This window comes from Arctopsyche grandis, chromosome 5, assembly GCF_051622035.1.
Source record: "Arctopsyche grandis isolate Sample6627 chromosome 5, ASM5162203v2, whole genome shotgun sequence".
NCBI lineage: Eukaryota > Metazoa > Arthropoda > Insecta > Trichoptera > Hydropsychidae > Arctopsyche > Arctopsyche grandis.
In genome coordinates, this window is record NC_135359.1 from 19906909 (window position 1) to 19933358 (window position 26450).

The 26450-nt window shown below is 32.5% G+C and overlaps 2 protein-coding genes across 2 annotated transcripts in view; one reads left to right on the forward strand and one right to left on the reverse strand.

Moving 5' to 3' along the window:
• Nucleotides 1–1056: 1056 nt before the first annotated feature.
• LOC143911623 (uncharacterized) lies at nt 1057–7663 on the forward strand. Its single transcript, XM_077430593.1, has 8 exons — nt 1057–1342; nt 2355–2497; nt 2591–2671; nt 2794–2902; nt 3014–3117; nt 4051–4132; nt 4214–4330; nt 4421–7663. Exons 1-8 carry the CDS (start codon nt 1324–1326, stop codon nt 4579–4581), a joined length of 816 nt encoding a protein of 271 aa, XP_077286719.1. The 5' UTR covers nt 1057–1323; the 3' UTR covers nt 4582–7663.
• A 5593-nt stretch (nt 7664–13256) lies between these two features.
• LOC143912361 (uncharacterized) overlaps nt 13257–26450 on the reverse strand; it is a 182405-nt gene continuing 169211 nt past the window's right edge. Inside the window, exons 8-9 of the mRNA XM_077431643.1 lie at nt 13428–13561; nt 13257–13335 (exon numbers count right to left, since the gene is read on the reverse strand). Coding sequence (XP_077287769.1) covers nt 13428–13561 — 134 coding nt within the window. The 3' untranslated portion in view covers nt 13257–13335. The remainder of the gene's footprint in view (nt 13336–13427; nt 13562–26450) is intronic.

A 26450-nucleotide genomic window follows, 5' to 3' on the forward strand; every position in this document is an offset into this window, starting at 1 on the left:
CACTGAAATCTCGATCACGGAACATCTGGCACCCAAAACTTACATCAATCAATTAATCACGCGAAATATTGTACTAACTAAAACTCGAGTGCCATGTACGAAGAAGTTAAGCTTCGAAGAAGTGAGCTAGCTGAATTCAAGAGGTTCACTCTGGCGTCTGGAGCTGGTGCGTTGGCTTATATACATACATTGTGGCTCGATGCGAGCTGTGTGCAGATGTCTTTGTCTTCAGGTCAAGTGTCGTAGTTGCATGATGACATCACTGCTGGATTTCGTTCGTTTTACGATTGAGCGATGAACTTTTTCTTCTGGAATAGTCAAAGAGGACGTTGCCCTCGAGTAGCGAAGATAAGTTCTGCTGGGTCAGATGTCTTTGTCTTCAGGACATGTGTTTTACCGTATGTTGACATCAGCTCTGGATTTCGTTCGTTTTTCCGATCGAACGATGAATTCTTTCTTCTGGAATAGTTAAATGGGATAATTCCAGACGGCATTAGTTCTGCATGTTCGTACTACAGGAGCGACGATGATGCCATCGTAAGACTTGTGTATTGTTGTGAAATATATGAGATCACTGGTTTTGATTCGGAATAGCACAAGTTGTGCTATATTCCTATAAATCCTATGAGGGTTGGTTGGAGTGAAACGACGGTGTCGTTGTAAACAAGACTATTTAATATGACTGAATCATGATTGAATCGGCGCCAACTCTTAAAATGGCAACCCAGGTTCAACCACGTTGTACATGATCACGATCCTATGACTTCATCGAATACCTAGTCATTTATATGTTAAGATCATCTATCATTAAAATTCAGCGTGATAAAAGTTAAAACAACTATCTAAAATTTAACAGTAAATGTTAATATTTTAATAAGGATGTAGATATGTATGTAGATAAATAGAGTCGTGATTACATCTTTGCACCTTCCATGATTGATTTGGAATAATAAAATCAATAAAATAAAACTACATACATACATACATATATAAAAGCAAGTTGTGCTGGCTGTAAAGGTATTCACTCGTCAGCCTGTAGTTTCGGGCGAACCTTTTGTCGCTCTCCAATCTTCCATCTGTCAGTGCGGCCATTCTCTAGTGTTGCGCATTTCCGTTGCTGAAAATACTTTTTTTTTTCATACGCATTAATATTTTGACACCAGCTGACATTCTTCACTTAACAATTGGCATGAATGCGTACGTTCTCAACTGACGTTTGCATCCTGCGTCGAAAACACGTCTGACATTTTAAAATTGACATCTGTCAGTCAGTGTGCCTATCTTATCACCAATTACGCCTATTTTTAAATCGCGCTCGTCAAAATGGAAGGCTCTGTACCAGGTATATATCGTACATGATTCATTTACGTTTGGGCTATTTTTTGAGGTTATATTTTTTTCTCACATGAAACGCAATTTCAAAAGGTCAAAAGTGTTGCAGTATGATTACTAAACAATCAATAGTGATCATATTTTTCTACAAGTTTTACCTTCTATACAAACTTTACACTGTAGATCTAAAAACTATTTAAGAATACTTGATAGAGGCGGCATAGCTGATGGATCCTATCGTTTGCACAGTTTTAAAAATTAGATTTAGTTTTAATAAATGCAATAATTGCATTTCTAATGCTCTCACACCTAAAACATTTTTTTAATGTATATCTATATAAGTAGATATCTAGTTGAGTAAATAAACTAAGCATTGAACTTTGCCGAATACACTTATTTTGAAAAACATGTATTTTTTCAAGTTCGTATTGATATATTACATCAATTTATTAATTATTTCAAAATGTACAGTATTTATCTGTACTGTAATGCTATCGCACAAGTATGATAATCTAAAATAAACGTACAATACTGTCGTTTTTATATAACGGACCAAATATATAACTTAACGATACATTTATAGATACCATCAGAGTATCTATATGTATTTTTCTGCAATTCATAAAACTAACAAATTTTGTAATATATTATCTGATATTTTAGAATTTCACCCAAAATGTAAATATAGAATTTCATTTTTGGATTCGATAAGCCTTATCAAAACCATGATAACGCTTTAGAAGACAGTTATATAGCATTGGTTTATTGAACACAAATCAGTTTGACTTTGCATTTGCATCTATATACATATATATAAAAAAAATTCAAATATATTATGGATCTGGGTATGCTATTTAATTATACAGTATTCCACGTGTAAAAAGCTCGATTATTTTAATGTGTAATTAAAAAAATATAAAATATAATTAAAAATCCATTTATATGTCGTGTCTTATGTAATACATGTATTGATCTGCTTGCAGTCAATTGCCATCACTAATGATTCCAATTAACCGTTTCAGTTTCTCGACCGATAGGACTTTTAAGAACAGGAAGTGATGGTATTGATTCGTCAATTTTAACATTGACCCCTGGTCGAACCCGGAATATAGCACAAGATATGGAAGCTTTGAGGCTTTCCAGACAAGACAATCCATTTCTACAAGTACGTACTTATATTCTATTACGTATTTTAATTCTAAATTTAAACATTTATATTAATATATTATATCATTATATAATAATTGCAAAAATATAGCAGGTAATGGCTAGCCGTGAAAGTCTCATAGATAATACTTTGGATGAGTGTGAATCGGATGACGCTGTACTAATGTCGCAAGTTTGTGTAGAAGTCCACTTCCTTTATAGAATATTACACGAATATTATACATTCTATATTTAATATTATTTTGATTTTGTGTGTATATATGTAATATAATTGGTTGTGTATCTTATATACAGGAATTTTGTAATGCTTCTATTGACTTATTGGCTGAAGATCCGGTGACGCTGAAAGAAATACACGACCATATGATCAGATCTCCTCCGCCGATTTCATTCTGGCCTCAAGGTATATCTTCGAAATTAATTTCTATTATAAAATTGTACATACATATATATGATAATATTGTTCTTAACACTTAATTGTATGGTTTCTAATATGGTTTTGCTTTGGGTGCAGATAATCTATCGCCAAGGGCTTCTAGTGCCTTTGATTTTACCGGAAACTCGACACACTCTATATCTTACAGTGCCCTATCCATTAACAACTCTGACCACAGCAAGGTTACTAACGTTTATAAACTATTATGATCTTACTGATATTCCATTGCAAGAGTCAAATTGTTTCTTTATCTTTATACAAAATACCTATAAATGCGGTTGTTTATACACATTGTTTATTATTATTAGTATATACATATGTATGATGCAGTGGAATGACAGTATAGCTATGCTTTTTTAATTTGCACATTCTCTATCTATCTCTTCTATATGAAAACATTATATTGGTTCTTCAACTTTGATATTTGAATACAAATATTTTAGAACGAGTTAAACATCCTATCTATTATAAGATTACTACTTTGCGATTTTTTATTAATATTCTGCAAACGCCGTCTTTTAATGTAATGAAATATTGATCTCAGGATTAAATTGTAAATAATTTGGATTGAATTGTAACTAAGCCCGTTTCATATCTAATGCAATAGAATGCTCCTAAATGAAACCATTGCCAAATTAGAATCTATTCACTATTTGACTGTGACGTAATTATGTATGCGCTGAAGTGTGTATGTGATGTAATCATACGCTTTTCATCAATAAATACTGATAGCCCTCCGCGTGTGTATAATGGCGTCATATTAAACTGTATTTGATTGGCAACCACCTGGGATTTGACTATTATCTATTTACATGTTTTTTAGACTGATATTTCAATAAGAAATCCTATCCATTTTTGAACCTAAAAGAATATTTCATAAATATATTAAATTTGCTTATGTGATCATGCTTTTTACTATCCTAATATTGTCCTGCTTAAGACTTAACAAAAGCTATAACGAACGATTTTTAGTTTGTTAATTTACTTTGTTGGAGTCCCAATATTTTGTTTTTATATTGTGAATATTATACTTTTGAATTATTACATTTTTGTTGCGATTTAACACTATAATGTTTGTATGTATACATATTTCATTATTATATTGTATGTTTTAGGATTTTATGGGTGCTTCAATATTACGAAAATCTCCATTGAGAGTTACGGCAAAGTTACATAATACGAGCGAAGATTTGCGAAGTAAATGTTGCTCTATTTTTTTTTTATTTCTATATTCACTTTTTAATCAATATAATATTTTAATCACATGCATTATTTTAGATGATTTTAAAGTAAATTCACGAAATAATAGCAACCCATTGAGAACAAGATCGTCCTCAAGGCCTATATCTCCGAAAAATAAGGATTTTAATTCCTCACGTCCTCTTTCGTTGCCTGGTAATGAACAATTTTTTAATATATCTGCAATTTTTTTTTTGTATATTGTATCGTGTTGTATAAAGACTTGTGTATTTTTATTATATAAAGGTGAATCACATCTAAAAAACGCGCTCGGAAAGTCTAGGCAGTCATCCCAGCATGATAGGTTTTCAATTCTGCATCACCCGGTGCCCCTTAGGATGTCGACATCTTCGAAAGGCTCGTTTTCCGATGACAGTGTGCAGCTTGTGCAAGACTGCGACAAATAATCATTACGAAATTGCCTAGGTTTTTGGTGAAATAAATGTGTTGCATAAAATGTGCATTTTTTGTAAAATTGTAATTGTTGCTTAGCAACAATGTATTATATCTGATGATGAAATATGGATAATATTTCTGTTTTGGGCCTAGTTCACTTTTGGTGTTCCTTTGTTGAACACAGACCATATAAAGGCCTTTAGAAGGATAGTTACGTACTATCTGGATTTTAATTTATAATTGATCTTACCATTTTAACCGTACTCAGTTTCTAAATACTCAAAATGGTGTTTACAATCGGTTGAACTTGAAGTTTACTTGTGTTGTTAAATGGAGGACAATATTAATTTGTTGGTTTTATTTTGTTATTATTGTTTCTGTAAAATTTACGGGTTGTTGATTGTTATTATGTAATATAAAATAATCATTCCATTCTCTTTAAATGTTTATTAAGTCAATCATTGTGGACCAAAAAGATTGAATTGCATATATGGAATACTGATATTACCACGCAACGGAACATATATAGATAAATATTATTCAAATGCAAATATGTAATGCTTTTTGTTACATTTTTGCTCAAGTCATTATTTTTTTAAGTAAAATATTCAATTATTTTTTATGAATGACAGAATATTTCACAAATATTGTGTTACAAAACAAAGCACATCAATTATTTTATTATTATTTTTGCTTAAAATTTCCGAGCCATATGTAATTAAATTAATATTCATAGACTACTTTTGTCGAACTACGGTCAATCCAGTCTGGTCCTGTAAAGAGCTTTCATTGTTTTTGTTTCACAATAGACACTATCCTATGTTTTATATAGTAACTGTGACGTTTTAAAACTCTGCCATCAATGTTGTCAATCACACGCAATAGATAAAATAAAACGCACTAAAATACAATTCTCTGTAGATAAATTGTACACATTGTATTTGTCAAGACAATTTAATATTGGAATAGCAAATATTTAGTTAGATAGCCACTTGTCAAAATTATGTAGAATGGTTTTATTTATACAACCATTGTGTATGTATATGTAGAACGATCCATAGATCGCAATGAAACATTTTGATTATAGAAATTATGTAAATTTAACATTTCACCGCTACTCAGTATTTGATAGAAATTATTTGTTTTTGCTATATATATATAATCATTATATTTTATGTAGATAAATAATATAAAACAATTGTACATATACATTTTGTTTATTAGGTTTCGAGGTTTAGAACATTGCCTATATCTTAACTATAGTTACATCACTTAAAAGTGTAATGCAGGGTAGTCGTTGTGATTGTTTTGTTTGCATAATTATATAGTTAAATCAGTCTTCTAATCAATTCAGTATTTGGTGGCAGCTTAGTACTGCATTTATAATTATGTATGATGATATTTGATCGATGATTTTGCTGTGCCGGAACTTTTATTAATATTGTACTTTTTATTTCTGCATTTATTCTGTATATTCATGGTGCTAAGGATATTCAAATTATATACACACTATAATTATGTAATTATATGTACGTAGCTATGTATGTATGTATGTATGTATATCACAAATTGTAAATACGGTAGATAAGTAATAATGTTGCAATACTTCCCATAAAAATATGTTTGAATTAACATAAAATAATAAAATTTCGGATTTTCAAATGCTTTGTATTAAAATCCATTGGCAATGAAAGTACTACTGTTATTTGACTTTAAATTATACGATATTGAATGTAATTTTAATATATTATATTATACCTAAACTGAAGCAGTCGCTGACTTAACTATGGAGCTGTTAGACGTGGCAAAGTGAGTCCACTGTTTTAATAATAAGCTAACTGAAGCATTTAAAGTTCTTCGGTTATGATTTGCTCAGTGGACTTATTTAATTTACAGTGTGTTAACGTCTCTAATTGGGCCAGCTCAAATTTCATCGTTTAAAGTTGATGCCTAATCTTCCCACTTCAACCAGAGACTTAGTACTTAGCAACTTTGTAATTTGATCTTGAAATGAGGGTTTATTATAGAATGTAAACTATGTAAATCAATTTACGGATACACAAAGCGTTGCCTTTCGAAAAATTTTAAATGTAAATATTTTGACTGTCACAAATATGAGCTTGAAATCATTGCACTGTTTCGTCTTATACATTGCCAATGAGATAATGTAGTTATTGTATAACCTAAGTCACATTTTAATTGCCTCCCGAATACAATTTACGCAAAACTCTCCCCGCCCTCGTTAGATTTTAGATATTAAATTCAATTGCATGTATAGCTTTACTAATCTTGGGGTATTTACCATAATGAAAAATGTACTTACTTATCTATATATAAGTATGTGTAACTGGCATGAACATGAATATGGGATTAACTTTACGTATATGTACATAAAGTTGATTTATTTTTGAATTATTTTCTGGGATAAGACTTCTTGCTCGTCTGATCTTAAAGCTGATTCATATTTCTTATAAATATGAAATTAGAACTTGTTTAGTAAATCAAAAGCATTGTGTATAACTAATTTATAACACAAGAAGTATCCCGGAAAGATTCTATGAGTATAATACTGTTTTAGAATATTCACCGCATTAAGTCGGCTTGTCTTGAGTGCTACTACAGTACCTAAACCTAAAGTACTTTTAAAAACACTTAGAGCAATCACATCAACAGCTGAAAGTGTGCGCTATGCAAACTTAAGGTAGTTTACGACATCAAATGTCATTTATTAGGTTAAATATTGAACGTTAACTCTTTAAAAAAATCTTGAAACGATTCAATCTGACGTAATTTTATCAAAACAACTTGATTGTTATTGTAAAAAAATATCAAAATATAAGATTTAATTGAAACTTATCTATAATAGTATATGTATACGTTGTTCATAGAAAAAGTATTATATTTAAAATTATTTCGTTGTTGTATCTTGTTTTTGAAAGATTTTATAGTTCTGGATTGAATGTATATGTATCAAAAACAAGAATTAGTTGTATTGTCAAACAATCATTTTGTAATTTATCTAGTCCTTTAGTACTTAAAAGTCATGTGTTTGTTGTGCTGCAAAATAATAAAGAAATTCTTTATTTGAAACTTTTATTTGTTTTTTTTTTTGCTATATCCATGATAGAAATTCTTTATTTATTTTTTTTTTGCTATATCCATGATAGCAATCGGTGATTATGAATATCTAGAACTTATCTTGATTTCATATATGTATGTATATTTTTTGCATATAATATTACCGTATATTACATAATATCCAACAGTATAGTTCAGTGGTTTCCAGGTACAAGTCTTGGATTGACCTCGATTGAAAAGAAGTATTTCTGTAGTACTGCTGGTCAGACTTGAATATTTCGATCGTTTCCTGTCAGAGTTTGCCAATTTATCTGATTCCATGTTGAAACGATTCCTCATCAAATGGCAAAACCATTCTACCCACTATTTCACACGACGTTGGGAAACTATGTGATAGGAGTATCGGATGATTTTGGGGATGGGTCAGGTTCGGTGGATATGTGTGATCGAAATGAGAGACGATATTTCACGTAAAACTTATAATTAAATTGAGAATATTAAATCATATTTGTTAATACACAAGTAAAGTAAGTTTTATACGTACAAATAAATGAGTAAGTACAAAACTTACGATAACTTTATAGTAAAAATAATTTACAATTAATATTTTATTTAAATTATTATCTAAATTTTCATTGACATCTTGCTTAAACCTATTCATAGACAATGTTTAACAAACATAAGTCCAGCCCTGTCAATATTTTAATTACAACATAATAATAATAATAATAATAATAATATAATGATAATAATAATATTTATAATAACTGTTCACCCACCAACTAAGATACCATCCCAAAAGCCCTAAATCGTAACGGGCCAAAACATAATGCTTTTTCGCTCGACGTTGCCAAGCCATCACTGCAAACATTGAAAACGAAAATAAACCAATTATATTGAAATTAGAATTGTACAATAAATATGCGCGCATTCCTGGCAACGTCAAGAGTAATGGATAACAGCTCCAGCTCCAAATGAATAATCAAAGAGAAGAAAAAACAACAAAATTAAATAAATGATAATACTCCCTCAAAAAATGATTGTTTTTTTTTTTATTATCTTGAAGGGCTTATACAGAATTTGTACTTTTGAATTTTGGATGATGTTTACGACAATAAATTCAATTTATATATAAATCTACATATATATGTATGTATGTATATATGTACATATATATATATATTTATTTATATGTATATAATTAATATTGAGATGGTGACATTCAAACTACTGGCAATGGTTAATGGTGGGGACATATACATACAGTTGTTTTGGCGAGAAAGGAATAACATAATGCTGATATGGAATATATGTACATACGTTTTTTTAATATATTATATGTATATATGTTTTGTGTATAATATATATATATATATATATATATATATATATATATATATATATATATATACACATATATATATATATATATATATATATATATATGTATATATATATATATATATATATATATATATATATATATATATATATATATATATATATATATATATATATATATATATATATATATATATATATATATATATAAATATATATATGTTGAGAAACACTGCGTGTCCCGCCATTATCCAATGAGTTAAAATTTACATAAAACATTTAGTCCATCGATCGAGTAGCTCTCCTCACATATTCACTACTAAATCATCAAGGCAGCTACTACACAGTTTTCATTTTTCTAACAACACTAAACTTTTTTTTTATTTCTTTATTTCATTTAGGATTTTTTTTATTTAAAGTACTTTTTTCCAAAATAATAATTAGATGATTAAAATTATAAAATTCAAACAAACATATTTATTTATCAGTGCAGAACAGATTTGCGCAGTGCCCTGTCATTTTAATTAATTTTTAATTAATCAGTTCTCGCGTAATTTAACCATCTCATTGTGTCATGTTAAACTAAAGTTAAACTAAGTATCTAAACAGACAATTTGTAATATTAAAGAGATCTGCCTGTCCTCTATATAATTATCTATGTAATTTAAACATCGCAGTAAATTGATAATAATCAAAATAATTTTACTTTTTCACATGCAATTTTAAATGTGGAAAACACAACGATAATTGGAATTGATTAATATTAATATTTTAAGGTACTTTAAATTAGATTCCGTTCATTTTTCCTTTTCGAATCACATACTTTAAGTTATTAAAATTCAGACCAGAAAGTGGAAATAAAAGGTTATTGCATAATTTCCCTAAACATAAAATAATATATATCATTTAAAATCCAATAAAAAATCCTGTTTTAACCTGGATAAAAATGACCAGTACTCTTTAAAATAAAAATATATTCTTTAATCTTTTTATATAATTAATATGTATTTACAATTTACAATTTATTAAATAATTTACAATTTAATATGAATAGCAGTTTAAACATTCAACTGCAATATTTTGTTATAAATATATGTAAGTGTACAATATATCGAAACATCTAAACCCATCTCATCGAACTGGTTACAATATTCGTTTAAGTAATGAAAAAAAAAATCATTAAAATAAAAAAGAGATGTTCAAACCAACACATCAACAATCTCATAATAGAGAATATGAATGTCTTTTAGAATAAGTTTGTTAATAGTAAATTTGATTGGCCGAGATATTCTGATATATTGTTACTATGTGAAAATACGATTTGGAAATAATATGCATATATTTTAAATAATACAGAGCATATTATTGTGGTTGACTAGATGATGTATTTTTTGGAGAAATATTTGACCCTGTGCCAAAATTCGAAAATGGTGTGAAATATTTTAAATAATATTTTGAAAAAAAAAAAATCTATCAGTGCAATCATATTGCAAAATGTAACATTAAAAATAGTGAAGTTATGTAACGGTGTCAAATAATATTACATTATAATTGCATAACTACATCCTATCCTTCATAAATCCCTAATTAAAATGAGGATGAGATCATGAGATCGAGAAGGACACTCAATCATTCGTCTCCAGAACTATCTACAAAATTATTTAAAAACACTTCAATATTTTTTACATTACAGAAATTAAAACTCACATTAGAACAAATTATTTGCAAACAAGGTCAATTCTCACAGCTCTGGATAATACAAATCATATTTATTTTTGGATACCACCAGGGAATGAATCATCGGATATGGATATACAATACATATAAACATTTGTTGCCTGATGCTGTACTTAGTCCTATAACAGGAGTCTTGTAACTCTCTTAAGACAAACGAACATAATACATAGATAAGTTTTTAATTAGACAAACAAAAAAGGCATGTTTTTTTTAATGATATTACGTTTACATATTTTCATTGTATAACTACATAGGTATATTGTTATAATGGCAAAGTTGGTCATGACAATAATAATATAACAAAAGCATGGATATAACAAATCTTAAGTTTCTACACTATTAACTTTCATTTAATTTAATCCAAAGTTACATCAATTAATCAAATTTAATATAAAAATTTAAATGGGTAACTTCGAATAATACTGTAAATAATTTTTAAATATTCCACAATACAAGTTGACTTATGTTGAAAACATTTTATAATGTGGAATTGTATTCAAATTTTACGATAAGATTTAAATAAATACTTCAATTAATTTGTGAATATTAAATACTAAAAATTCATACCAATCTTGTTGAAAAACTTATCTTAAAAAGAAAGAAAAAAAAAACTAACTAACGTACTTTACAGTCATGAGTGTCTTGCATTTTACGACACTTAATTGTAAAACCAAAAATTTGAAGTAATTTGCCAAAAATGTACGTTTTAAGATAAAATAAATAAATAATACAGAAGATAGTTACACATATGCAAAGAAAAAAAAATAGAAGGAGTAATCCTAATTAGAAAATTGCACAATGAAAAATAATAAAAATTGCCAACATAATTTAACAAGAATATTTTCAAGAAATGGAATATATTCTTGTGACATGACAAATGTATGAATTGAACAATCAATAATCTCCCTTGAATGTAATTTTTAGTGGTTAAATATTAATTTTACTATTTCCAAATAATGGTTAAAATAATGCCCGTTGATATTTAATAGACAAAATGAAATAATATTATATAGTATATATTATAAAATGGTGCAATGTTTACTGAAACCAATTTATAATGAAATAACAAAAAAAATTACTAAGTAGTCAAGAAGAATGAGGTCAAAACATTTTTAATAAATTTTATACACACTAATGGAGAGTTGGATGGAAAAGTCGAATTTTTCTGAAACATGAAAAGTGATTTAAATTTACAATAAATTGTTGAGGAAATTGTATTGCTTGTATATTATTATGATGACAAAAATTTTGAAGGCCACTGAAGTGAAACATTGGAATTTTAAATACACGTACAACAAACCAGCATTTTAGAAACGAAAGGTACATTACTCAATACTCGAATTAAACACCTATGGTAAATATATAGTTCAAAAACATCGATTAGCAGTCAACAACGTTATATTTTAAATTTGAAAATAAGTCTTCTATAAAATACTTTAAAATCGTTCAATGTCTTTATTTAAAAAGCTCAGATCTTTAGCAATTCAATTTCACTACCAAGCTTAAGTTTGAAGGAAAGAAAACATTTATTTCGCTATTAATTCCAGTTTCATTTGCGATCGTCTAATAAGTGAAGATACACACGAAGGATAGATTGTTAATCAAATTACACAGTCTAATATTAATATCTTACATAAAAAACAATTATATATTTAATTTACACATATTGCAACATTCATAATATTTTACAGTTTCACAAGAAGGCAAAAATAAGTTACAATAAAAATTAGAAGATTTAACGTATCTCCCAAATACATTCCGAGATTAGGATTTGGATATTTAAATCCATTAAAGGCAATGCTACGAGGAAGAAAGTTCCAGAGCAACAATGAAGTTATCAATGAAAATACACAGTACATTGACTGGAAAAGCAGTAGAAGAATTAGTCTGCTGAGGGAGTTGTTATTATACATATATATTAGTATCCTCACTTATTGAACAACCTTAAATATTGCAATAAATGTGTATTAAATTGAAATGAAAATTAAAAATATCCAATATACCTGGTTCGAGTCATTGGAAAACTTGCTAATAAAATACTAATATTGTACACATTGTTGTCCTTCGTTTTGATTAGTTTAAATGTTGGTCTAAAAATATATAGAACATTTCTTATTATTTTCACTATGATATATGCAATGTGTCATGCCGCTGATAAATCATCGAAAACAGAACTTATCAGTAACACGAAATTCTATGTAAAATATTAGTATTCACTGCAAGTTTTCAACAGAGACATAATTCATTATATTACATACAAAAAGCGGTCGACATGTGTATAATATAAAAAGGAAACATAAATGAAGAGAAATATTGATTTTATATACTGGCTCCTTTCAGTCAGATGCTTCATGCTTCAGCACTGAATTTAATTTCTTAAACGACAGGGCACTTTGCATGCAGTAATGTCGTTTTAAAAGTTTGTTTCAAATATACACATATATTTCTATATTTGAAATATATACATATATGTATATGAATGTATACATTATAATTTTTTTGTATATTTTAATTATTTTATTTAATTTTTATTATCATCAACATCCAAACAACTACGGCTCTGTGTACCAGGACCGTAATCCAAATGAGTCGACTGCACGGCAGCCAATCTGTAACAAAACAACAACGTTAAAATTCATTTCTACAAGGAAGTGCTTATTATTTAACATAAACAACTTCAAAACGAGGAATTAATACAAACCTAGATTTCCATATGGGCGAGCGACAGACGACTGGCAGAAAGAGCCACCCCTGAATCTCCAGAACCGCTCTGAATAGAGGAATGGTCATCCGTGTCACTTTGGTTAGACGTGTATCCGATGACGTCCACTTCATCTGAAATATAGAAAGATAAACAAAACGTTATTATAATAGCTCTACATAAATATATATTTTTTATAGGCAGTTTCTCCATTAATTTGAATTTAAAATGTTAGCTCAATATTTATGTAATGAAAAAATGTGGACGGAAACAATAAAGACGGACGGGGAGCGCCAGAGTATAAAATATTTAAATATTTATTAAAATTGCGCCAGGGGTGCGTTTCATGCTCTACGCTTGTTACACTCAAAACATAACCATTTTACACGCACTGGAAAGTGCTACGTACCAAAGAATTTTGACAATATGGAGTCACAGTACTAGAATTAAATTTTCACACACAGTATTAAGGGATTTTGGAGGGTTGCCGTTGAACAATTTTAATTAGGTTTCCCACTCACTCACTAGACCCACCCCCGCCTCAAGGTCTTAGGTATCGGTTTAATTACGAAATCGCGCACCCACGTGTCGCGTTTCTGACGGGTTACGCCACTTATGTCCCATTATACGTTGCCCGGTTATTACAGAAAGGCTGAAGAATATCCTCGACGAGAACCAACCTATAGAGCAGGCAGGGTTTAGGGCAAATTTCAGCACAATGGACCACCTCCAAGTAGTTGGCGAACTAATCGAGCGCGCCAACGAATATCAACGGCCACTGTGCCTAGGTTTCGTCGATTATGAGAAAGCCTTCGATACAGTTAGTCATAATGCAGTACTTAACGCTCTAAAAACACAGGGAGTGCCGGAACCCTATGTGGGACTGTTAGCTACAATATATAAGAATGCCACAGCTTCAGTTAAAATTTTTTCAGGTACAGATAGATTTAGCATAGGAAAAGGAGTAAGACAAGGAGATACAATCTCGCCCAAGTTATTCAATGCGGTGCTTGAGGGAGTTTTCAGGAAATTGGATTGGGATACAGCCGGAGTAAGCATCAATGGTCGCTTTTTGAGTCACCTTCGGTTCGCAGACGATATAGTTTTAGTAGCTCGTGATTCAGCTGACCTACTTATCAGACTAACACAGCTGGACAGGGAAAGTAGAAAAGTAGGATTAAAAATTAACGTAGATAAGACTAAACTAATGTTCAATAGTTATTGCATGCCTGATAGCATCCCCTTAGATGATAAACCAGTAGAAGTAGTAAATAATTATTTATATTTAGGTCAAATAATTGACATGTCTGGTAGTAAAAATGAAGAGATAAAGAGACGTATGAAATTGGGGTGGAGTGCATTTGGACGGATGAATGCTGTTTTTAAATCAAAAATGCCACTCTGCCTGAAGAAAAGGATCTTTGATCAATGCGTTTTGCCAGTGATGACGTATGGATGTGAAACTTGGACACTGAACGCCAAGATGCAAAATAAAATCCAATGCACTCAAAGAAGTATGGAACGCTGTATGCTTGGCATAACGAGGAAAGACAGGAAGCGGAACACGTGGGTGAGAAATATGACAAGGGTAGTGGACATAGTGGATAGAGTGAAGAGATTGAAATGGCAATGGGCGGGTCACGTAGCTAGGAGGATGGACGAAAGGTGGACAAAAGAAGTGCTTGAATGGTACCCGAGAGAAGGCAAAAGAGTAAAAGGAAGACCGCAAGGAAGATGGGTGAACGAAATTAGGAAAATGTGCGGAATGAGATGGATGAGTGTTGCGCAAAACAGAGACGAGTGGAAGCGTGTTGGAGAGGCCTTCATCCAGCAGTGGATGGCGAATGGCTGTAAATGATGATGATGATACGTTGCCCAGCTCAATCCAGATGACAACTCGACTGTACATTTCAAATTACATACATTCATACATACACTAATATAAAAAATATCAGCCGAAATGCTACGAAGTGTTGCTACAAGGGAAATGTAACTTGAAATGACACATTCACATGTTCCGTAATATGTACGTAGCGTACCGTAACAGCAGTAACCAACACGATATATTCATATTATACAGCAGTACATGTCACCAAAACGTATCAAGCAGAACCGGTTTTCTGTGGAAATGTTCACGCATGACGTGACGTCATGGTGGCGAGTGCACGCTACTAAAGAAAGTGCGCATGCGCATATGAATATTTTCGGAAACGTCATATTCTGACAATATTGACTACGTTATATATGTAAGCCGATTTTTCTTTGCACTCGCCCAAAACAATAACGAACGTGCCGAAAACGAGCGGTGCTGTATAGTATGGATAGAAAAGGTTTTCTCCGTGCATTGTCGTGCAGTGCTGAATAAGACAGACTTTCAAGTGTACCGTTTTGATAAAATTATTATCATTTTGAGAAAATTCTCTTGATCAAAAGGTGGAATGGTCCAATTCGCGCAATTTATTAAGATGGTAATTTTAGCATGTAGTGAACTAGCAGATGTTTCAACGTTGCAGAGTGTAAGGAGACAGAAAACGAAACACACAAACGAGTTATAAGCAGGAGGAAGGTAACTAGATAGTCGAGCAAAGAAAAAATATGTTTAATTAAAATGGAAATGTGCGGGATATCCTAGATATAATACTTCAATAGTATCCAAAGTAATGTATTATACATAATTATATTCTACGCCAACGACATGGGAAAGGATAAAAACTAAGAAAGATTTTTAATCTAAGCTAGATATGTATATTATACAAATATTATACATACTATATTGAAATTTGATAGAAAATATTACTGAAAGATAAGATTGCTTTAAAATGGCACGATATGTTTACACTTGAGTTTATCTTTAGACTTTTTGGGACATATTCAAAACAAAATTGACATAAATTGATATAAATACATAATGGTTACACAAGATATGAGTGAGTATTTATGTACATAGGAAAATCGATTAGGCTGCAAAACAACCATTTTTATGCTTTGGATAAATAAAAAATCAACTCATCCCATTTTTAGTGCATTTTGTATATTCCACAAGATATTTAGAAGGAATAGATTGTTCATCAACCGTGCGATAATTTAACCTGGCGTAGAAACATACCTAAGCGTTTTATTGAACCCATGAATCATAGGAACGAAAGCACATGTACGATACGCACTCGAGAGCACAGGGTGAGATATATGTATGTGGGGATTTTGCAGATTTTTATAGGTTGCTATAAAAAGAGAAATGTATTCCCCCGTCATAAATTTCATACACTATCATATAATATTGTACGAGGTAATGTACCGTACACGAGACGTATTCGAGTAGAATTCATTGTTTAAAAAATATTTTTTTTTCGTAAGCAGAAGGCGTTAAAGTGAAACGCATTCACAATATGTTAACTCGCAAAGCTGTAATTGGAGAAAATGAAGGTGCTCGAGTTACACGAGGATCAAATGCTTGACCTCGACCATGACAAGATACCCAGACTTGTAACGACGTTGGGCCTGCAAATTTATTAGCGAAACCCTGCTTCAAATTGGGTTATAATTTAACCGAGCGAATGAATATTCACGACTCGTGTCCGACATCACAATTTGCGTGGAAAACTGTCGGGAAAGTGACGTTCGGTTTTCCATCTGTCGCTGTAGCGGATTGAAATAGCGGATAGCATTGAAAATAGACGCACGCGTCTTCTGATTTGAACTATTGATAATAACGATCGTTTCTGGTACCTACGTGTAGATGTAATGGTGGTGAATTAAGTGGCAGCTGTTCGATAATGGTGCGTAACAACGGTGTACCTTGAAGAAACGTTGGTCGTCATTATTCGTAATTAAAGATCCGTTAAAGAGAAAATTGCATGGGAAAATTTACGCACGAAATCATCGCTTTTGAAGGGAAGCGTCGGGTACGAAATCTAAGTAATTTATACTTTCAATTACATAATATGAATGTGATTATCGTCTGGATAGTAATGTACCTATATTAGTTTGGAAATGGTGTATTCGTCATGTAAAATGTATGTGAAGTGAAATGAAATGATCAAAATTACTCGATTTAAGGCCTATTCATATTGGCACAGCACAGATCGGAAACTGCACGTAAACAGCAATATAAAAAGTATTCTTTGGTACTGTGAACGTGGCGTAGACGTAACTGCAGTAGCCGACAAAATTTATTCATATTATACAGCAGTACATGTCACCATAACGTATCAAACCGATATTCTGGGGACTTATTCACGTATGACGTGACGTCATAGTAGCGAGTGCACGTGTACTAACTAAAGTGGGCACGCGCATATGCAAATTTTCGGAAACGTCATATTGTGACAACATTGACTCGACGATACGACGCAAGCTATAATGCGCCGTATCGTCGCGCTCTGTAATGTATATGTAAGCTGATTTTGCCTTGCACTCGGACCAAAACTTGTCTGAACATGCGACGCTGTATTGTATGAATAGAAGTAGTCTTTTCCGTGCACTACTGTGCCGGGCTGTTGACTTGCAGTGCTGGATAGTATGACTATTACATTTTTAGAGCAACATATTTTGATCAATGATATGTGAAAAAAGTTAAACGTTGGAAAATAAGAGTGTAAACAGTCTAAATAATTGATATTTTTTAATTTGTATAAAATTATTACTACAGGATTGGTCCCTTTTTGAATGACACACACACACACACACACACACACACAGGATAATTGTATGGGTACGTTAACGAGGTGCTTGATGTGAATTTTAAACGGTTAGTGTTGACAATGCCCAAATTAAACGATAAAGACGGTCGACACACACGGTACGAAAGGGGTTTTCGATTACACACAACTTGTATAATATAATATACAAACGCATATGAAAATCGTTACGGTTGAAAATTTGGCAATTTTCCTCGACAATGTCGACGCGTCGCTTAATTGCAGCGCAAACTTTGAGCACAAGAAAACTCGCCCGTTGCACAACACGTTTTAAATATATTTATTAGGGTTTCGGCGACTAAGTAATTTCACCATCGAGATGGGAAAGTTTCGAAATTAAGCTACACTTCATTAAATCCGTTTGACTCCAGACGCTGATTACTGGGGACGTTTTCTTCGCTCGTTGCCGATTCGTGTCTTAATGGGGATGAAAAAAGGGAGGATGAGAATTGTGGAACGACGGGATATGGGGAGGAGAATTTCATAATTATAAAACAGTGACAGCAGTATATGTATGTATAATATAAAATCGTTAACAGGGTAGGACGCCGTGTAATTTTAAACGTTAACGCTCACACGCCAGATGTCGGCAAAAAAAAATTTTAAATATATATTAATATAATATGACCACTTTAACGTTACAATTAAATATTGATATATTAACTAAGGTTATGAACGAGTTATGGTAATCACTTGTGTGTATACAAGTATTAATTACGACCATTTTTTTCCCACTACCGCATAACGCGTGCTCATTAGCCGTGAATATCAAACCAGCTACCAGCTGACGTTGAGTTTTATTTATTCCAAAAATGATTATCTTTCAACAAGAAATGCGTCTTTAGTCCAAATGGAAACATCCAAATAATGTTCCAGTGTCCTAATACTAGGTTTAATGCTCGCGGAATATTATGTGTACCTAATATGGGCATTCATTAAATATTCATTTCAAATATTTTATATTTTTTTGATTCTAGACGTTATTGATTCTAGACGTTAATAGAGTTAACGTCTAGAATCACTGAAACGGTACACACAATAAGTTAGATTTTCGTATAATTTAATAAGTATTTCAAAGTGTTTAATCTAACGAAGAGAGGTGGATTTTGCAAAAATATTATACGTGATACGGTAAATTTAAATTTTAGGAATGCACAAATGTGTCATAAAGTATGTGCAAATTATATTGTAATGTATGTATATCGATTGGTCACGATACATAACTTAAATTGAATAAGTTTCTAATGGATACACATAAGACAAATCGAGCGAATAAATTCTAAACGAACTTGCACCTAACTAACAAAGGCAAAGAGATGAGACACGGTAAATTTTGGACAGCATCCAAATCTCAAAAACAGCTGAGAGCGCAAAAGCAACCGAGTTGACAAAAAGTAAGAAGAGGTTTGTAAAACATCGGCCAAAATTCATGGCTACATCAGAATTAGATAATTGCACTACAACAAAATGTGATCGCGGATATACAATAATTGAGGCCAGTGGGAGTCCAGTTGCCATGCTGAATGAGAGTGGAAAAAATAATACAAACTCCAGGGCTGTGGATTCGCTAAAAAACACGACTTTTAAAATTAAAAAATGTGAAATTTAATATTTCACTCTGGGGTACTAAATCATTATCTTTTGATTGAACTATTATTTTATTTCTGTTAATACGCCTGAAGAAAAAGATCTTCAATCAATGTGTTTTGCAGAGTTGAAGTTGAATGTGAAACTCGGGAATTGAACGTTAGAATGCTGCATAAGGAAGCAAGCACTCAAAGAACTATGGAACGCTGAATGTTTAATATATGTATGTACATATATCGTGAAGAGATCGAAAAAGGAATACATTGGTGTAAAGAGTGAAGAGATTGAAATGGCAATGGGCGGGTCACGTAGCTAGAAGAATGGTAATCGAAAGAATGTAAAACGATGCAAAGCAGGGGATATGGGATATGAGTAAAGTTAAAACGATATAAATTGTGCAGTCTGTATAAGGTGACACCAAATTGTTCAAATTGAAAAACGCTAATTTGACATATTCGTTGAATGACGATTCTAAAGCGGCTACACCCCTCATTGCAATTTCTGTATATATACAGCTTTCTGTATTAGTACAGTACCGCGAAATCCGTCTGGTGCAGCTGTATGTGTACATACAGCATCAAATATGTTCGAATTCCTGAGCAATCAGTGTATGTACCTAAATGGAAGAAGGTTAAGAGGGCTGTACACCCGAAACCTTAATTTTGTTACCGTTCCTTTCTTCGATATATATATTGAGTGTATGTATATATTGAGTGAATGCGACAATATATATCAATATATATATTGAGTGAATGCGACAGTTGCGCTTCGACCAGATAAAACGTATTTTAAATTGACAAAATCGAGGTTTCGTATTCTACTATTTTCTCCTCCAAAACTGGACCAATTTTTAAAAAAATTTCATCATCGGTATGAGAAAGATACTTTCTGTGCATCTATCAGCGTATTTTTTTAAAAATCGACCGTTAAATAAGCACGCTGGACTCGTTTCGTGGGTGTAAAAAAGAGGCGATTTTATAGATTTTTGGCGGCTCCTAGCTCCTTTAAAAAATAATTAATCAAAAAAATAAAACGATAGATGCACCCCAATGGTGGATATCCATAACATATTAAAAAATAATTTCTCTAGTGCCATAATTGAGGAAGGGAGAAGTATAGTACGTTTGTATGGACAAGGTGCAGCTGTCCAGCCCTCTTAAGGGCGAAATCACACAGGGAAGAACGGCACGTCGTGTGCATGGTTCTCAGATATTTCTTCAAATATGGGATACGCCGTTATCGATTAAGGATATAATTTTAGCGAAAACAAACTCGAGGATCATTTTGGGGCGGGGCGTGGTGGGCGTTCCATGAACATGTGCAAGGCAAGGCCCATTTTTTTCGCATGTTTTAAAGTATCTAAAAAAAACAACGTGCCACGTGCATCGCCGTGTGTTTTCGCCCTAATTGATTCAGTCAGACGGAGACGCAATTCAGAAATAACGTGTTAACTCAGCTTCTCTTTTGGCGCATCTCTCTCGCAAGTCATAACAATTAACAAATATTAATAAGTAATAAAATATATTTTTAGGTGACACCACCACGCCCCAGGTGACACCACCCCTAGCGACGCCACTGGTGATTTAAACGTGAAGTTGGTCGAATTTTGAACGACTTCGAATCTGACTCCGACTCCACAGCCCTGATATAAAGACATAATATAGGTGTACGCGGCAGTGTAATTTATTCATATTGACATTTGTTTGTCGGCGGACGAAACAATGAATAATGGCGTGTTGTGCGGAGGAGGCAAGGTAGGGTAGGGTAGATAATTGTGATTTTATATGTAGAGGTGTAGAGGTGATGAGTGTGGTGTAATGGCGCATGCGCAGCACGGCGCACGCTGTATGTGAGTGTGCGGTTAATTCGGTGCCAAGGCCAGACTCAAGTTTACGGTCGAGGCCGACCGCTTGCGTAACACACCGCTACACTACACACCACATGCTGCTTGCTTGCTTTGCTACTTTGCTGTGTTCATCTGCTACTCGCTCTCAACTAACTACCTGTGGGGTACTGATCGTCTAACCTTTGCAGTTTTATATGCATATTTTCGTTGCTGTGGCTTATTTAAACGTCGAGAATCATCAATCCGCGACTGTTTTTAAGGTGAAGAAGTCTGTCTGATGTCAATTTTTGATCTATTTAGGACGCAGACACATACAGAGGCACAAAACGCTAGCACGCATAATCTATGCCAGAGCATCTTAGCCTGTGCACCGCGGTAATATGTGCTCCTCGAACAGCACTTCGGCCTAATGCGTGCGAGTGAGATCGCGTGTGAGGGAGAAAACCGATGATAGTCAGTGTTTTGTCCCTATGCATATACGGAATAACTAGCGACTGCCGATGAAGTACAAATGTATGTACGTAGCTGACAAACTCTACGAGTCATAAACAATGTGTGCCGCGAATATTCAAAGGTTACGATGCTCTTATCTATGCTATGGCATCCAGGGTTAAATCCTTGTATTGACATTGATCGATAACGGTGATTCCTCTATTTGATGAAATGTATGAAAAGCTTATCGAAAAACAGAACCCGTGCGGATTTTTCACAGCCGGAGGCCAATAACATGACCTTGCTCTGTTCGATTCAGAGTGTTTCGCCCTTGGACTTGAAGGAATTGTATAAGCAGAGCGTTATAGTAGAGCTCGGAGCAGTGGAGTTTTCTATGAGGTTATAACTAGGGAGCGGATCGGAAGCGTGCCGTTCATTGTTAATTGTTTGGGGCGCTTTGATAAAGGTTCGCCGAACCTTTTTTTTTGCTCTCTAGCTTTGTGAATAGACCCAAAACTTCCTGATTCCTGGAAAAAGCACGCTCCCTATCCGCCCTTTAGTTATAACCGGAGAAGGAGCCGAGTAGGAATACGGAAAATGTGTAGTGCTCCCAGTGGTGTAGCTAGGAATTTTGGGCCCTCATGAAAAATTTATCCAAGGTCCCAACCCCACCCTCCCCCTCAACCTGATTTTCAAAAATGTGAGACGAAATATGTAATACAAAGAACTATTAGTATAATAATTCTCATAATTCTCAATGGTTTTAGATCATCACTTAGACATATTCCTTCCGGTGTCCCACAAGGGTCGCATTTAGGTCCCTTATTCTTTTTACTCTATATTAATGATATCTCATACATCTTCAAACATTCCTTTATACTTCTTTACGCTGATGATTTAAAAATTTACAAACCTATATACACCATAGACGATTGTCATAAGATACAAGAAGATCTAGATAGATTCTCTATATATTGTTTAAATAATGATCTTTTTATTAATCTAGAAAAATGCTCTATTTTAAATTTCACTAGAAATAAGTCAATTATTACTAATCAATATCAATTAAATCATTCAATCCTTAACACGTCATCTTCTATTAAGGATCTTGGTGTAATACTCAATAATAAACTAGATTTCTCTGAACATATTTCTTTTATTACCAACAAAGCATTTAAATCTCTTGGATTCCTACTCCGCTCAACAAAACCCTTTAATGATCCTTATGTACTAAAATTACTTTATTTTTCCTTTGTAAGGTCTCACCTTGAATTTGCCTCAATTATCTGGTCACCTTTTTATTTATCCCATATTAATTGTATTGAGAAAGTTCAACTTAAATTTATTAAATCCTTACGCTACCTTTTTCCTACCTATACCCATTCTACTGTTTCCGACATTTTAAAAATCCTTTCTTTTAACAATCTTTCTGTCAGGCGACGACATTCTGATGCTATATTCTTCTTTAAGCTCATAAATGGTTTTCTTGATTGTTCTGATTTACTGAATAAGGTTAATTTCAGAATCCCAGTTCGATACTCTAGACGCGTTGCACTCTTTTCACTTGATCCTTTCAATACTAATTCCCAAAAATATTTTTGTCTGCAGCGCGTTTATCGTATGTTTAACGGAGAGCTGAATGAGGTTGATCTGTTTGGTATTTCCCTACATCAATTCAGGTCTAACATCAAGAGAATCTTGACCGATTGATTCATTTTTTCTCCTATTCTATTTTTTCAATATTTCCATTATTTTTATACTTTAGTTTAGTTATGTAATGTGCTATTTAATCATATTATAGCTTTCATTCTTTTCCTTTTCATTTGTTTATTTTGTATTTACCTTTTTCATTTGTTTTTTATATTTGTAAATTTCAATTTCTTCTTATATTCTATCTTATAACCTTTTCCAAATATTTTAATACTATAGTTTAATTATGCAATGTACTACATATTTTGTCATGCCTTTATTCTTTACTTTTTAATTTGTTTTCCTTATATTTATCTTTTTCATTTTTGTAAAAATCTATTATTGGACTCGGATGTTACATATATTATTTATTTACTTTTTGTTTTTTTTATACCTATCTCTGTACATCCTGTCTGTTGATTTTTCAATTAATAAAATAAAAATAAAATAATAATTCTAAAAAAAAAAATTAACTTAACTCACAAAAATTAATTTATCTCTCTTGATTTAAGGTTTGCCAAATTTTATGAGTCTTATGGATATATTTCTAATTAAGATATTTTTAATAATGACATTACATGATTAATTATCCCACTTTGCCTCAATAAAAATATCTTCGATCCGTGCGTTATGCCAGTGATGGACATTGATGATGTATATATTATGTATCATTCTTATTAAAAAAGCATTACCCGTAGCACGGAGTGGAACAAACATGATGAAAGTACCATTATTGGATATCGAAGGCTTGATAATACGGTTTCATTTTATTCATTCGCTGGCCAAAAATTTCCAACGGAAAGTTGGAATCATGATTTGAATTCAGAAACTAATCTTAATCAAGTAAAATGCTCACTTAAGTGGGCACTTCGGTGTTTGTAAAAGAGACAGCAAGCATCAAATCACAATCGAAACTGTACAAATGAAACAACAAGCAGAAGCAAAAGTCGTACAAGCAAAGTAAATCTATCTACATATTATGAGATCAAACTCACTGAGTATATGTATGATAATTTTTATTTTAGATGAGTACTCAATATGTAGATTTTAATTATACAAACGAGGTGACTTTCTATAAACGTTTCGCAGAAATTTTAATCCGAACCATCTTTGTTTCCATTTCTATAGCCGTTTTGCCTTAAATGAATCTGCACATCACATTTTTTCAACCGTTCAACTTCTAGCATGTTGTGTTTCGAGCGATAAAAGGAGAATTTTCTCGCGAGAAAACGGGATTATGTCCCGAGACTCGAATATCGCGAAAGTCTCGCCTTGTTTTGCGACACAAATAATCCCTCTTGATAAATCGAAAAACTACTCGGTGCTAAGTCGGCCATTGAGTAGCCTCTGCTCGGGTCCTCTGGGTAATGAGCAAAACAGAATCCAAACAACCGACACTACGCTCGTTATATAAACGCGTCAACTAATCTGAGAATGTATACCAACATGTAGTATTCTGCTTTCATGTTAGATAAGAATTTCACATACATAGGTATGGGTTTATCGAGCAAAGTTGCGAATTTTGATACAAGCGTACCCGCTCTTTGATCCATCTCCTTTCCCCACGGAAAATTGGATTCTGGTTAGCGAACCCTGTCGATGAAATTGATGAAATTATTTCGGCTACGGTTGTAATTAACTTTCTCAATTAACTAAAACACGTAATTCGACAAACAATGAACGGTTTCCTTGCCTTATAATTACTATACTCAGCAGCCTTTTAGGGATGTGGAGAAGGGGAGGAGAAAATACAATCAAATGGTTATAACATGTAATCTTCCGAAGAGGAACGCCAATCTATTCAGATTAATTTATCAAATATTTCAGATTAAACTCAAAAAGATGTATTGACTTGTTCTGTCCTCTCCAACAGATGCAAATTTAAGTGCTTCCGCTAAAACTTTGCATTTATACTCGTCTTCATAAACTTTATAGAGATGGAGTTCGATCAAAAATTCTTTGACTTTTGAGTGAAGGCTTGGGAGAAGGAGTTAAAGGAGTGTGGTTCGGTAAGATTTTAATTGGAACTGTAGCAGAGCTGAGCCCCGATGGGGAATCACTATATTGATGAAAAAATTGTAAAGGACTTTTTTTTCATACAATAATTGATAAAATGAGATTTTCATCACTTAGGACAGCCATAGTATAGAGAGTATTTTAGTACTTTCGAAGAAAATTTTAGATTTCATGTTCTAATGCGCATTTTCGATAATAGCTTGCGTAGTTATTAAAGAGTTTCGACTGAAGACAGAAATTCGAAGAAAAAGGGGGACAAAAGGATATTCAGTGGAAGCAGACGAGATTATTTTTCGTAGGTAATCCAATAGGCAGCCATACGTGAACAGTCCCGGCGCGCACATCAGGGTCCAACTTGAGCCATATCTAATAAATTAGCCCTCACTTTTATGACTTCACGATAAGATATCCAGTTAGCCGTTCCTGTCGAACACTGCTCAATCGATAGCGGCTACATCTCACCCCATCCACCCACCCATCCTACCCAAAGCTAACCGGGACGAAATAGTACTACCTACAAAGATAGGTAGTCTAAACATTGAGTGGACGAAAGCACGAATTTGATACGATGCACTTTGTGCATCGGGAAATTTGAAACTATAAAAGACTTCTAACTAAGGCGAAAAGTACCTCAAAATCAGTGGCTATTAAATCGAAAATGCTATTTTTAATTAAATTAAAAAAATACGTGCTTTCGACTGACTAAACCAAATATACAGCTATCTGGGTGTAAACCGAACTTATATATGTAGCAGC

Bases quoted from the DNA above. Each gene is read 5' to 3' on its own strand.
- LOC143911623 (XM_077430593.1), top strand. The intron at 2,903-3,013 runs GTATATCTTCGA...CTTTGGGTGCAG, and splicing joins GATTTCATTCTGGCCTCAAG to ATAATCTATCGCCAAGGGCT. The intron at 3,118-4,050 runs GTTACTAACGTT...TGTATGTTTTAG, and splicing joins ACAACTCTGACCACAGCAAG to GATTTTATGGGTGCTTCAAT.